A 16,437-nucleotide genomic window follows, 5' to 3' on the forward strand; every position below is an offset into this window, starting at 1 on the left:
TTAGAAACTTGTAACATATCTGTAACAAAAATTTACATTAATATTCATTTCAGATATATCTGTAACAAAAATTTACAGATAACACCCTGAACATTAATTCTGATATATTGATGCAAATTTTTTACTAAGTTTTTATAATATTCCATATATTCAATAAAATTCCATAAAGCTTTATCACAAGTAATAGTGAGTGTACTGAAACATACAAATTTTCAAAATTCAAATAATAAGTATTTTCAATCTATAAGCTTTAAGTATTTTTTTTTATTTTTTTGTTCTCAATAAAGGCTGGTTTGTGCAGGTTTTTCGGTTGTGCCCAAGCTTTCCACACCTTCCACATTTAAGCTGATAAGACCCTTCTCTTGCTGAAACAAACCTTTTTTTCCTTGGCCTTCCACTTTTTCTGTTTCCCTTTGGAGGTAGTACTTCTATTTCCTCAACATTAGGTGGAACTCTCCATGATTTTGGATCTCCCAATGAATGTATTGATGCATTATAGGTGTTTAACATGGCTTGTTTTGTGAAATAATATGAGCAATATTTTTTATACTGAAGGTTCATCTTTCTAATGACTGCCATGGCATGTTCACAAGGTAATTCATCCAAATCAAACTTGTTACAAGTGCATGATTTCTTTGCAATGTCTACAATGTTTGTTGTTAAACCACTATGTACACTGTAAATGAGTGTGCTAGCTGGTTCTACCTGCAATGAAATAATAAATAATGAACAAGGAAGTATATTAATATAGTCGTATTTATAAATAAAAATAGTTGTACTTACAGTCATTCTTAATGACTTGACAAAGTTCTTTCTTAAGTATTTCTCTTGTTTCTTTGGCAAGTTTGTAAAGGTTGCCTCTGCTTCTTTTTTGTTGTTGTAGCTCCATATTTGAATCAGGTTTCTAAGGCACTCAAGTAATGTTGTTACTGGAAGCTCTCTCATTTCTTTTAGTGCGCATTAATGGATTCAACTATGTTTGAAGTCATAGCTGCATATCTACGACTTTTGGAGTAGATTCTTGCCCACTTTTCATATTTAACCTCATTGGCCAGAAAATGTCGGATTCCTTCATGTAAACTGTCCAAGTCCTTCATGTATTTTTCAAAATCTTCCATGGTATAAGCTTTTGCAGCAGCATGAAATGCGATATTGGTTGCTTCTGCATCTGTTCTAAACTTGGTCCTTATGTTGCAGAAAAGATGGTAGGAGCACACTCCATGAGTTACATTTGGATAGACATTTTTGATAGCATTCTCTATGCTTTCATGTCTATCTGAAACTATACACAACTCTTCTCTTTCTCCATAACTTTGTTTTATTTTTCTGAAGAACCACTCCCATGAATCATTGTTTTCAGAATCTGTTATAGCAAAAGCCAATGGGAAGATGTGTCTATTTGCATCTTGTGTTGAAGTTGTGAGAAGTGTACCACCAAATGCAGCTTTTAGGAATGTTCCATCAACATCAATTATTGGAATGCAATGTTTCCAACCTAGAATTGATTGTCCCATAGCCATAAAAAGATATTTAAATCTGTTTAGACTATCAATTTCCAAATCTGTTACAATACCTGGATTTTTGTGCTTCAAAATGTGTAGATTTCGTGGAATGTCTCGGTAGGAATCTTGACTTGAACCATGTACAAATTTAACTGCTTTTTCCTTAGATCGCCATGCTTTTTGGTAACTCATGGAAACTTCATATCTGTCCAACATGTCTTTAGCTATATCTTTAGGTCTATAATTTGTTTTTGGATCTGTGAACTTGCTCTTCACAACATTCCCAACCATACTACTTGAAGCTTGGCGGTGATCTCCAAGAATAATGTCCAAGGAACATGTGTGGGCACGGTTGAACTTCCTAACTTGGAACATATCTGTTTTTCCATATCTTGCAGCATGAAATGACCACGTACATTCTAAATCAAGGCACTTCAACTAATATTCTTTTTTTCAGGATTTGTGGACCTTGAACTAGAAATTGTTTTTTATGGCATAAAGACCAATTGTTGTTGTAAGAACCTCTTTGTGTTTTGTATACCTGTTTTTCTCTTATTCCATTAGAAATTGCATGAGTTATAACTGTAGTTTCTGTTCCGATGTGTTCAGGAATTGATTCATGTTGTTCCTTCTCCAAAATCAAATCTGTAATTTGATCTGCCAATTGAATGAAATTTGGTAGTTCTTGAGGTTCATCTATAGAGAATGTTGATGTGTCTGAAATATCATTCACTATATTATTACTACTTGAAGCAACAGTAGAACTCATCTTTTGAAGTGCTCCACAGGTGATTGTTTGGTTGTTCTCTGTTACAGAAACTATCAAAGGGTATTTTGTGAGTGTTCTGTCATTTCTTTTGCACTCCAAGTAGAATTGTATAGAGCTATCACTATTGATCTTCAATGGAGGCAATGTTTCTGCAATCTGGTACTCAATTGTTGCATTTTCTATTGACAGAATGGTAGACAACTCTGTAGACAAGATATTCATTAGTGTTGTAAATGAGCAATCTAATGGTATTAACACTCCAAGCATTTTGAAATCCTCATAGACATTATTTTCATTCCAATGACCATCATAATATACCAAAGATGTTATTGGATTCATGTCTGCAAATGAATAAAAAGAAAAAATTAGATTGATATGTAAAGATTCTTTATATTTTAATTACAAAACCAAATAGGAGCATCAAAGATTTAGCAAAGACAAATACCTTATGGGTTATAAACTACCAAATTTTGCATAAGCTATTCGTTAACACATCCACCAGTAAAATGAGAATTTAACATATAAACTCCTCACTTTATGGGTTATAAACTACCAAATTCTGCACAAGCAAGAGCAAATAACTTAAAGATTAATAAATATTTACAATAAATTGGAGACATTCTAAGAAACATCATTATAATATTGTAACTGTTTTTTTTTTATAAAAGGTTTTCATGTTTTTCAATTGTTTCTATGGTAAAATTTGCCTATGATTCTGTGGAGATCTGTATCAAAATATATGTTTTTGCTAGATTGTCTTAGTGAGTTTCGAAAGTTATAAACTCCAACTAATTATCTATTCTAGATGCAACATGTTCTAAGAACAAAATAGAAGAACAAGGAAACTTACCATATAATAGATGTTGTGCAGTTGTTTTTGTAGACCCATCAATTCGGAAATTTCGCAGTAGATTGCAGAAGAAAATTTTTTATTTTACCCAGAATTCTCGAATTTGTAAGCTCAAATATCTAGTTTTCGGATGTTTTGGATTCTTTGAAGACCTCTGAAACTAGGATGAAGACAACATGTTACAAAAATGGGCTGGGTTGTAATGAGTTAGGTTTGTGGGTTGGAGTTTACTCTATATGTGGTATTGGGTTTTGGGCTTGTGGGCTTAGATTTTACCGTAAATTTGTAAGAAATTGGGAATACCGTAAATATCGAATTTTTTTTGTTATGTTCTGTATATATAAAAATTTCCTTTTTTTAACACTTATTTTGTGAAAGGTCCACTAAGATAGGTAACCTATCTCAACAACCAAACAAGCCCACTGAGATATGTGAGCCAAATTTGCTTCCTTTTGAAGTAGGGTCTTTTGGCAATTTATTTTTTAAAGTTATTTTATACTCTACCCTATTTTTAATATTTTTTTGTAAAATAGTCTCTAGCAATTCGAATGGTTAGTCGAAAATTTTACACAACTGATCAAAAAATTCAAATAATTGGTCGCAAATTTTAGATAGATAGTAAAAAAAATTAGATAGCTAGTCAAATTTTTTTTAAAAAAAAAAAGTCTCACTATTTTTTTTCTTCTTTGTATTCAAATACATATACCAAAGTGGTTTACGTTTAAATAATCCTTGTTAATTCATTTATTTTGAAACAAAATTATATATGGCTAACATTATATAAAAATTACTATTTAGTGAAGTAATGTCAATAATGACACCTTTATTTATATATATATATATATTTATATAATATGGAGAATTGAACATCGATCCTCTCTCCACACATTCACACACCCCAGCCATTAGAACACTTTTAGTAGCAACAAAAAAAATATAGTGATTAAAAAGTATGATTTAGCTATAAATTGTTATTAGTATAGTTTTTGTCACAAATTTCATTATAATTTGTTGTGACAAAAAATATATTTAATTATAATAAATTTTATTTTTATGATTAATATTTTTTTTAAATTATGATAATTATTTTTTAACATTTCCTTTTAAGTTTTGGTCACACCAAATTACATTTTTATAGGCAAAAATAAGACTGTACATAATGGTTCATATGTGTAAAACTAAAAAAGTAATTCTGCTGCAGGCAATTTAGTTAAAGATAGTACAAATAAATATATATTTTTGGAAAATTCTTCAATGCAACCACTGAAAAGGGATGCACTTCTTTTGGCACATGAAGAGGTTATAACCTACTTTTTATAGTTTTTGTAGGAAAAAAAGAAGAAGATGATTCCTATTTATATTTTTATTTTTGGGAATTTTTAAAAAAATATGGCTTTTTAGCTATCAATATGCAAAAATATGGGAATTAAACTTTCCTTAATTTGTATGGGAAATTTTGATTAACAAAAACTTAGTTTATGGGAAAACTAATCACATATTGGAAATCAAAATTAAACAAAAAAACATCAGCAAAAGGTTGGGTACTATGGTAATTAACATAGCAAAAACTCATTTAGTCAAGCCACCTCTTCTCTTTCATTTTGCCCTAGTCGCCACCTCCCTGTCCTCCACTCGCCTGCCTCACCATCTCCACTATCATCTCCGGCCACCCCCCCATCACCACTTGCGATTTACCTTAGGCGCGCACCTCCGTGAAACCCAGCCAAGAACACCCAGCCGCACTATCGACGAACACAACCTTAATCCGCGCATCTCTACGCGATTCCATTTGCGATCCCCCAAATCCAAAACAACGGGGATAGGCTGAGGTGAGGGATGTGCTGGTGGTGGTCGAAGGCGAGGGAGAAGGGTGATGCCTAGGCTGAGTGCGATTCATGGTGCTCGGAGCTGTGCAAAACGACGGGGATGGCTGGGGTTGCAATAGGGTTTTGCGCGCAGGGGATGGGGGTTTCTGGTGGTGGTCGGAGACGAGGGAGGAGGTTGGTTTGTGGTTAAATCTGTTTTTTTTCTTTCTATATTTAGATATGTGGTAACTGGTTACCTTCACGTTCTTTGTGTGTATATTTCAGAAGGAAACTGGTTACCTTCACATTCTTATGTGTGTGTATATTTATGGGTTATTTATGGTAACTGGTTACCTAGGTTACTAAATCATACTTTCTCTTCCTTTTTTTTCCTTCAAGTGTGATGTTTCTTTTCATTTCTAATGTGAGTGACTCGTCACCCCTCTTTTGGTAACTATTACCCCTCTTATGGCAGTAGGTTACTCATCTCATTGTAATTGGTTACCCATCCTGATATATGTTATTTAACCTCTAAGACTATTTTTTACATAACTGTGAAAAATCAAACAAGTAACTGGTTACCCCTCTAGATAAAGGTTATTTAACCTAGCTGTAGGATTTTTTTTACATAACTTTGAAAAATCAATTAAGTAACTGGTTACCTTACCCAAGCTTTGAAAAAAAAATGTACAACCTAAAAAAAAGGAAAAAAATGTTTATAATAAATAAAAATAATAATAAACACAATTCATATTACAAAAAAAAGTAATAAAAAATTTGCAAAACAACCATGGAAATTTTTTATATAAAAATAGTTATATAAAATTAATATAAAAATAAATAAAATAAGCTAACAAAATAATCAAATTACAAACATACCCTTCGAAATTAACAAAACTTGATTAAGAGTAAAACTATGACATAAACAAACTTTTATACAAAAATATGGGAAACTAAACTTATAAAAGTGAAATTAAAAAAAAAACCATAGATTAACTTTTTCTTGGAAAAAAGCCATATTTTTTAACAATCTATTAAAAATATCATATAACATGTAATTTTCACTTTATTTTTAGTTATTGCTAGTAATTGCAGAGATGGGATAATAAATTGAAAAAATGAATTATAGCATTTAATAAATTTTTATTTAGTTCAATATTGACCTATACTCTTTTCGTTTGATTAATACTAAATTACTATCCTTTATTTTACAAATAAGTATAAAAACATACATTGAACATAATTAATTTTAATCAAATTTATTTTAAATATTATCAAGATATATCTAATTTAATTACATAATATATAAATAAACTATTTTTGAGTGTTTAACTATATTGTTATTACAATTAATTAAAACTTAAAGAAAAAACCTTATTAATGTTTTAAAAATCAAGATTCTTAATCAATTAAAATTTGATCAAAATTAGTTAAAGTTATGTTTTTATATTGATTGGTTAAATAGAGTGGAGTATTTTGATATTAATTAATTAAGAGGAGTATAAGCTGCTGCTGAAACAAATAATAGGGTATTAATATAGGGGTTGTTCAACAATTATTTTAACTTTTTGTTTTTTAAATACAACAATAAAAGCATTTTTTTCACTTTTGTTTTTCGATAGTTAAAAAATAAAATAAAAATGTTCTGTTTAGTTACTGTTTTATTATTATTTTAAAAAAAAATAAAAGCTGAAAAATATTTGGTATTCACGATATTAATGCCACTACTACAATCTGGACATCAGACATCCGTCATGGTAGGTCAGTTCTGCAAAAACTGACTTAACATATGTTCATAAATCGGCACTCAGGGAACTGACCTATCATGTTAGTCAAAGAGAAGTATGTCAAGTTGGTTTTTAAGGAACCGACCTACAATGCATACATGGTAGGTGGCAAGTTGGTTTTTAAGGAACCGACCTACAATGCATACATGGTAGGTCGTTTTCCCCCAAAACGATCTACCATGCTTGTCGAAGACATGCTAGGTCGGTGTACACAGATCCGACCTTCCATGTGAGTCAAAGATAAGCATGGTAGGTCGGTATACATAGAACCGACCTACTATGTCATTTACTTTATTATATTTTTTAAATTATATTAATTATTTATTATTACCTTATCAATATTTAAAAAAAAAATAATACATTGTAATTTGTTTAAGTTTAATAAATATATGAATAAAAATAAGTTAAAAATATATATTATGTTTATATTTAATAAAAATGAAAAGAATTTACTGAAATGTATATAATATTTTTAACAATTCGAAAAAAAACTAAGAAAAAATAATTAGATCTATATTTCAATATTACTTTTCTAAATGACATGGTATGTCGGTTGTAGACCGATCTACCATGCTACTTAGTAGGTCAGTTTTATAAACCGACCTACCATGCTATTTTCTTGATATGTTTTTCTTTAAAATATACTAATTATGATTTATTAATTACCTTGTATTGTATTTTTAAAAAAATATAATATTACATTGTACTCATTTCAAAACAAAAACAATACATTGTATTTTTTTTAAGTTTAATAAATATATGGATAAAAATAAGTTTAAAAAATATATATTTTATGTTTATATTTAATAAAAATGAAAATAATTTAATAAAATGTATATAATATTTACAATTCGAATAATAAAAAATTAAGAAAAATTAATAATTTCTATATTTCAATATTAATTTTCTAAATGTGACATGGTAGGTCGGTTGTAGAACCGACCTATTATGCAACTTAGTAGGTCGGTTGTAGAACCGACCTACCTGCTACTTAGTAGGTCGGTTTTATAAACTGACCTACCATGCTATTTTCTTAATATGTTTTTTTTAAGTATACTAATTATGATTTATTAATTACCTTGTATTGTATTTTTTAAAAAATATAATATTACATTCTAATCATTTCGAAACAAAAATAATACATTGTAATTTTTTAAAATTTAATAAATATATGAATAAAAATAAGTTAAAAAAATATATTTTATGTTTATATTTAATAAAAATGAAAATAATTTAATAAAATGTATATAATATTTACAATTCGAATAATAAAAAAAACTTACAAAAAATTAATAAGATCTATATTTTAATATTAATTTTCTAAATGACATGGTAGGTCGGTTGTAGAACCGACCTATTATCTAACTTAGTAGGTCGGTTATAGAACCGACCTATTATGTAACTTAGTAGGTCGGTTGTAGAACCGACCTACCTTCTACTTAGTAAACTGACCTATCATGTTATTTTCTTGATATATTTTTTAAAGTATACTAATTATTATTTATTAATTACCTTATATTGTATTTTTTTTTAAAAATATAATATTACATTGTAATCCTTTCAAAAAAATATTACATTGTAATTTTTTAAGTTTGATAAATATATGAATAAAAATAAGTTTAAAAAATATATATTAAGTTTATATTTAATAAAAATGAAAATAATTTCATAAAATGTATATAATATTATTTATAATTCGAAAAAAAAACTTAAGAAAAATTAATTAGATCTATGTTTCAATATTAATTTTCTAAATGATATGGTAGGTCAGTTCTACAACTGACCTACCATGCTACTTAGTAGGTCCGTTTTATAAACCGACCTACCATGTTATTTTCTTGATATTTTTTTTTTAAAAGTATACTAATCATGATTTATTAATTACCTTGTATTGTATTTTTTAAAAAATATAATATTACATTGTAATCATTTTAAAATAAAAATAATACATTGTAATTTTTTAAAGTTTAATAAATATATGAATAAAAATAAGTTTAAAAAAAATATTTTATGTTTATATTTAATAAAAATGAAAGAATTTAATAAAATGTATATAATATTTACAATTCGAATAACAAAAAAAACTTAAGAAAAATTAATAAGATCTATATTTCAATATTAATTTTCTAAATAATATGGTAGGTCGGTTGTAGAACCAACCTATTATGCAACTTAGTAGGTCGGTTGCAGATCTGACCTACCATGATACTTAGTAGGTCAGTTTTATAAACCGACCTACAATGCTATTTTCTTGATATGTTTTTTTTAAAAGTATACTAATTATTATTTATTAATTACCTTATATTGTATTTTTTTAAAAATACAATATTACATTGTAACCCTTTCTAAAAAAATATTACATTGTAATCTTTTAAGTTTAATAAATATATGAATAAAAATAAGTTTAAAAAATATTTTATATTAAAACTTTAAAAGTAAATATACTTTCTATAACCCTCATTTTCTTCCCTGCCAGTTAACCTCTCTTTTCTCTGCGCGAAGCCAGGAAAACAGCGACATCCAAGGCGAACGACCCAGTTGGACGACAATAGCCTAGACGAGCTACTCATTCTCTGTACTCTCTCGATCTTGGTCTTGAACTTATTCGTTATTCTCACTTGCAGGACGACACTAAGGATGGCTCACAAACAGTGGTGAACACTGACAATAAATGAGTTGTATGACTCAGACGGCATCGATGTGGGCATCGCCGGAGTTGGGTTCACATAGGGATGGGCTCATGAGGGATTGGGTTTGCTGGAACTGAATTTGTATGGAGATGGGTCATGGGGCACCGAGCATACATATTGTAACGTCCTGGATAGCCAAGACCGCTACACCGTGTACTTATAAAGGTGCAGGACTTGATAATCAAGTCTTTTAGTTAAAAACGTGTCACTGAAACTATTAATGTGCTAGGGTTAAAAGATTCTGGTCTCGAAAGATACATTTCATATAACTAAACATTTTTACACATGGGATCCCAAAAGTAACAGCGTTTAAAAGTCAGTTTACAAAATTTCCAGAGTACAAACAACCACTAGCCACTCTAAGGGCAAAACAGACGTTTATGGTTTTCCTGTCTCCCCCTCAACCATGGCGGCTGAGCAGCTGATCATGTACATTCTGCTCTCAGAGCTATCCGAATCAGGGCTGATCAAGCTTGCCCTTGCCTTTACCTGTACCATGAAGCACCCGTGAGCCAAGGCCCAGTAAGAAAACATAACATTATATAACAAACAATGATAACAATTGAATAACCCTTTAAGCATGATCATACACTTAACATACCACATTAATCACATAGCACGTAGATACAACCAAAGATTCAGCTAATCAACACTCAGCTTTTCAGCATGACAAAACTACCAATCAATAATAACAATCAATTCACATGATAATCAGGGTCGACACCTTAGGTCACACCCTCTGTTTACCCCACTGACTCTGGCCCGCTTAAACCGAGCTCAGTGCGTAATAAGCTGTCCTCAGCTACCAGTGGCCGAGCCGCGCCCTGTGTGCTAATGTAAACTTCGGCACTCTTAGGCCGTTTGTTTACTATTCACATGGCATAATACCATCCTCTATAGAGCATACAAAACAGGGAACCATTAGTCCCATTATAAATCCACAACCGAGTGCAATTTTCTTACCTTTAGTTTCCAAGTGTACTGGTTACGCGAGATGTCTCTTGAGCACGATCTGTTTCCTGAGCCCCTAGCTTATACCTAGTCACAACCAAGATAAGGGATACCATTAATAATTGTAAAAGGGCTTCTAGATTAGGTTTTAGTCTCCGGAACATTGAATTCCACCAAATACGGTGGTAGAATCGATCCCGAGCACCCTAGGTTAAATTCCCATGCTTAAAATCCCAAAATCCAAAATTTCCTTAAGGGTTGCGGCTCAAGCTTCCTATGCCGCGGCATGGCCCCAAACAGAGGCTCAACCACGCCCAGAACCAGACACGGGCCACGGCCCTACAAGCCCCATGCCGCGGCTCACCTTCCTTCCTCAGCATTCATCAGCCTCAAAGGGCTGCGGCTCACCAAGAACTATGCCGCGGCCCGACCCCTTCGAACCCAGAAAAACCTCCATTTTTAACTCTCAAACCTCACTCAAAACCATCCCAATAATATACCACAATTATCACAAACATTCCTGCATGATTTCAGAAGCACAAGCCAGTAGAAACCTAAGCTAAAAACTCATCAAAACCCCTTTTCAATTTCTGAAACTCACATACTCAAGAACACTAAAACCAGTCATAAAACTCAGAATTCAAACACTAAATCATGAATTGGAGCTTACCTTCTCTAATGAACCAACTCTCTAAAAGATTTCTGAGCTAACTCTCAGGTGCCAAGCTTCAATTCAGTCCTTCAATGTCAAAATTCATAAACACCTCAAAACCCAGCCATAAACACAGAATTAATCACCATGCATAAAGCTTATGGCTTACCTTAATTCTGGTTGAACCCCTTAGCTGAACACTAGATTAATCCTCCAAAACTCCAGCTCAATCCACTGAATTCCCAGCTGAATTCCTTAAGTTCTAGTGGCTTCCCTTGACAGAGAAAGGGAGAGAGAGAGAATGGTCGGTTCTTAATGTTTCCACTATGTTATGTGTTTTACTTAGTCTAACCTTAGTTAATTAAGTCAATCCCGAGGCTCGGGGTACCGGAAACGTCCCCAATGGCAAAATGGTAAAATTTCCCAATATTTCCATCTAAGCTTCCTAACCTCAAATATATATCCAATTATTTATTCCCATAACCCGATAACTCAAATAACCATCTAATACCCGAAATACCCCTTGACCTGCTCCAAGTCAAGTATTAGGTCCCGTTGTGACTTTCCCGCTAACTAGCTCCCTAGGATCGCCTCAAGTCACATGCTGCAGAATTACCCACATAATAGTGTGGTCCTCACAATTATAGTATATAATCACATTTACATTCATATAACCATACAAGCATGCTTATCACAGAATCATGTGTTAAATTAATAAATTCACACATAAACCAATTATGCCCTCCCGGCAAACTAATCAAGACCCTTAAGCCTTATTAGTGATTTTGGGTCGTTACCCATATGATTTTGGTAATTTTTTATTTAAGCATTCTATGATGTAGAAAATGCAATGCTGTATTTTGGGTTGGTCACACTTCACGTTTATCCTCTTTTCTGATATAGATACATCATATGCACATATTTCATTTCTATCTGAGTTTCTGAAATTGTTATTATTATTATTATTCTATCAGTGTCTTCAATAATTCTAACTTTTACTATATCAAACATGGGCATATGTTATTGTATATGAGATTTTGTCTCTTGGTCGTCGTTTGGATAAGTTAAAAATAATTTTGTTCCTCGGTAACTTTTTGTTAGAGTTTGAAACATCAGAAGAAATGGAAATTATATCCAAATTTTACCAAGTCTTGGTATGACAGAGGTGCCAAAATATTTGAAGCAGAGAAATATACAGAAAAGGAGCTTGCGAGTAGTAAGTGGAACTTAGTAATCGAGTGACCTCGATATTTATTAGAAAGGGGTAGACAATGTTATTTGATTTATTTAATAGTGTTATGACTTGGTTTTGTTTGATTAGTTTATTTTCTTTCTTATTGTTTTATTTTTCTTAAGTTTGTTTTGAATTTTAAATTAATAATTAATTATTGGATTTGAATAATAATGTGTTGTTATGTGTGGTTGGGGAAATTGAAGAAAAAAAAAGTTATATAATATGTAGTAAATTTAATAACAATAAGAATTCATTTGCAATTAGAACTGTAGTGTGTAAAGTTTTTGAAATATGATCTTGCCATGTTGGTCTTAGCTGATATAGCTCTATTCTTCATTTAATGGGTTTGTCTTATTGATCTCTTTATTTGATTCTTTTAGCTGAGAATCAGTTGTGAAACCAAGTTTTTCAATTAAAGTTTGTTAATTCATTTATGATTTATTTCTTCGTACATCCATTTTATAGTTGATTAATTCACTTTAACCCATTTTTCTATTTAATCTAGGTAATTGAGTTCTTAAAATGAATTTTTAAAAATGTTTGCTTTTATCTACTTGTATAGTTTATTAGCTTTAAATTGTTGTTATTTTGACTTTTTTTTTTTCTCTTGCAACTTTGTATTGCACTAGTCTGCTTTGCTGGAAAAGGCAACAAAAATCTCTTTCTTACCTCATTTCAAAGTTACAAAATTACGAGCTCTACATAAAGAAAGTGTTCGATAGCAATTTTGATGTTGTATTTCATGAAATTTAAACTTAATATTATTTCATCAATAACATATTGACATTGTATTGTTTTTTGTAATGATAAATTATTAATTAATTTAGTCATATTATTGTAATTAACAAGGATGTTTTGTATAAAAACATGATTTTTTTGAGATAAATATGTATATAATATATACATAAATAGTAATAATATCACAAGTCAGTTGTACAACCGACTTGTGATACAAAACACCATAGGTCGGTTGTACAACCGACCTAAGGTGTGTTACACCAAAGGTCGGTTATTGGACCGACCTACCGTGTGTTACACCACAGGTCGGTTCGATAACCGACCTACCGTGTGTTATACCATAGGTCGGTTATCGAACCGACCTACCGTGTGTTACACCATAGGTCGGTTAGCCACCAACCTACCTACCATATTTTGACATCGTAAGTCACTGCATGGGAGGTCGCTTCTGAACCGACCTCCCATATGGTACCAAACGGTAGACATTTTTAGTTGAATCCTAGTTGGACTAATACACTACTTGATGAATTGGGCAGTGTTGGGGCAACAATTTGTCTTTCTGTAAATGGAAGTAAAGATCCGACAACGTTTTGACGTCTTGCTTCTTTTCCGGTGATGAAACCTGTCTCGGACTCGTCGGGATTTCCTGCAAGAAAGACACTCCGATGCCTAAGTCAGTTACAAATTCGATCCCTTTTTTCTTCTTAAAATCTCATATTTATAGGATATAGTATACCCAACAGTTAGTTGGTTCAGTTAGGTCGTGAAAAGGAGGGAGGAGAATAACTGAATTTCCCTCCAAAAATACCAACTTTTAAAACATCTCGCTCAAAGGTCAGAGGCGCGGACAGCCTCTGACCTACAGCTTCTGCCTTCGGAAAATCCCTTTGTCTAAACGCTCCGCTTTGAATATCTGATAAATGAGGCAAGTATTTCCGGGCCGAACATTTTGGGCCCAACAGATGCCCCCTGGCCCAAGCTTTGAACAGATGTGGTATGTTAATCTGTTAGAATCTTGGGCCGACTCTTCAACACCAAAAGGTTCGCCTAAAGCCGTCATTCTCCGTAAATCGAGGCAATCCGCTGGTGCACGATCATTTGATTACCTGACAGGTTATACTTAATGCGTACACAGTTACCAAGTAAAATGTTTGGTTCAAAATTTCACCTCTCATTTAAATAGTTTTTATTTCAAAATATTTCTCATTCAGATTTCCAAACTTTGTTCCATCTTCCAAAGAGAAGCTTGAAAGAAAACCCTAGAGATTTCCTCCAGCTCAAACCTTCGTCAATCATCCCACTCGGTGTGATAATGTCTTCTCGTTCATCTCCCGACCCTGCGGATCGTGATGGATACAAAAATGCCTTCGAACGCATGCGCAAATCGTTCGACATTCCAGACAACGTGTCGGTGAGGATGCTCTCGGAGGCTGAGCTTCGAGAGTGGCGATTCAAGGATGTAGTGAAGCCTACTGAGATAGTCATGAGCTTGAGGCATATCGAATGGCTCCGCTTCCCTCTTCCAGCGTTGCTCGTTCAGATAATTTCAAACTCCGGGGCTCATATTTCGCAATTTCTTCCAAACGCCATTCAATCAATAGTCGGGGCCCAGATGATAGGGAGCCTTAGGAATGTCAATATTCAATCGGATGATATTTACGCGTGCTTCACCAAGTCTACAAACAAGGTGATAGAGGGAAAGCCTTGGAAAACTTTCTACCTCTCTCCCAAAAAGGATCGGACAATGTTTACCGATTTCGACAGCTCTCATCGAAATTGGGATAAATACTTCTTTGCTGTTGGAGGAGCATGGTACCCTGAGTACGTGCCTCAGGAAATTTTTCCTCTGGCCAGGGTGTTTATAAAAGGTGAGTCATGTTTTCCATTAATTTTAATGTGCATTAATTGTGTCTGGATGATTGTCGAGTATTTTAACTCTTTGTACTGCTGCTTTGGTTGTTCGTTCCAGATTTTTCTTGGCCTCAGGTCAACATGAGTTCTGAGCGACAGAGCATGCTGACAGAGAAGGGGCTTCTTCACGAATCCAAGGAGAACGCCATTAGTATCAGGGGTGTATTGAACTCCTACTGTATGCAGATTATGACTCGGCTCTGCTTCGTGGATCGGGTCGACCCTGGAGCTGTGCGGGTTAGATCGCAGAAGGGTGACATGACCCTAGGTCAGATTACTGCGGCATGCGCGAAGCAGCTGGGAGCTTTCCTGAAGAAATCTCCTCCTACTCCTTCAACTCTATCACTGACGAAAGCTGAATTTGAAAGGGCGTGCACTGAAACCTTCAACGCGTGTGCCAAGCGTCAAGGGGTCCCAGAGGGTAAAAAGAAGGAGGATTATGTACTGGCTACTGAGTCTTCTCCTGACAAGTCTGGCCTATCGCGCAGGTCTTCTCGCATCCAAGGGCGGTCGTCCACGCCTTCTGACGCCCTGCAAATCAAGCCTCTTAAGCAAGTGCCTTTGCCTAAGGATGCCTTGGGAAAAAGAAAGGATCGTGAGGAGTCCTCTTCCGAAGATTCGGACGACGGGAAGTACATTTCGTCGAAGCTTCGGATCCCGAAAGGCTCTGTCCCCACTCCTCAAGGATCTGCTCTAGCAATCCCCAAATTTTCCCCCGGTAAATTGCCAACGGGTCGGGCCCTATCGTTGTGTAAAAGGCCACGTGGATTTGCCCCTGCTGGGCATTTACCTGAGGCATCTTCTGTTACTCCTGCAATTGGATCTTCCTTGGTAGCAGGCTCAGAAGGGATGATTCATGTAGAGGGCGCTTCCTCTTCTCCTTCCAAACTTCCAGCGGAGGCGACTAGAGATGGAGTTCCGGATGGCTTACCGTCGGAGGTGAAGTCGCCTGCAATCTGCGCGAAGTCGTCAGAGGCGTTGACCTCAGCTTCTGATTTACCCGAAGGGTCTGCTGTTGGCCATAAACGTGGCTCAGAGGGGAGACGCCCTTCCTCTGCTTCTCGTAAAAACAAGCTTCTAGAGGATGCTTTCGGGGAGGGTTCTGAATATGTGGATACCATTTCACTGCCAGTTGAGGCAAGTAAGGTCGTTGAGCCTGAATCTATCCCTGGGGGCCAGGAATCAGGGGCTGTTATGGCAACAAGTGTTGATAGTCTTGGTGTTGACGTTCCTTCATTGCTACCTACCGCTTCTGAGTTTCATCCAGGAGATGTCGCTGCTGTGTCCCCGAAGGGTATTGACTCTTTTGAATCTCCTAGTGCTTTCTTGGAACAGCTCACGTCTTCTGCCGTGCGGACGCCAGTGTATTTCCCCAGTGATTTGGGTGAGGATGACAACTTGTTTGCGCGCCCTTCGAAGGCGTACTCTTCCGGCATGGGAACGGTTGCGTTGACGTCTGATAGCATTATGGTATCGACGTTAGCAGGAGGTGAGAAGCCAGTTGCCCCCGTTGCTTCTGCGGCTGTATCTGCAGGGGGAGAAGCAAGT

The 16,437-nt window shown here is 34.1% G+C and overlaps 1 protein-coding gene across 1 annotated transcript; it reads right to left on the bottom strand.

Moving 5' to 3' along the window:
- LOC133825648 (uncharacterized) lies at positions 1–945 on the bottom strand. The gene is made up of 3 exons (XM_062258563.1): positions 784–945; positions 377–705; positions 1–19 (listed from the first exon to the last, which is right to left on the bottom strand). The coding sequence occupies exons 1-3, from the start codon at positions 943–945 to the stop codon at positions 1–3; spliced, it is 510 nt and encodes a 169-aa protein (XP_062114547.1).
- Positions 946–16,437: the final 15,492 nt, after the last annotated feature.

This window comes from Humulus lupulus, chromosome 3 (genome assembly GCF_963169125.1).
Source record: "Humulus lupulus chromosome 3, drHumLupu1.1, whole genome shotgun sequence".
Classification (NCBI taxonomy): domain Eukaryota; kingdom Viridiplantae; phylum Streptophyta; class Magnoliopsida; order Rosales; family Cannabaceae; genus Humulus; species Humulus lupulus.

Coding starts and splice junctions, on each gene's coding strand:
- LOC133825648 (XM_062258563.1), bottom strand. CDS start 945: ATGAGAGAGCTTCCAGTAACAACATTACTTGAGTGCCTTAGAAACCTG. Junction 706..783: donor TCAAGTCATTAAGAATGACT/GTAAGTACAACT, acceptor ATTTCATTGCAG/GTAGAACCAGCTAGCACACT.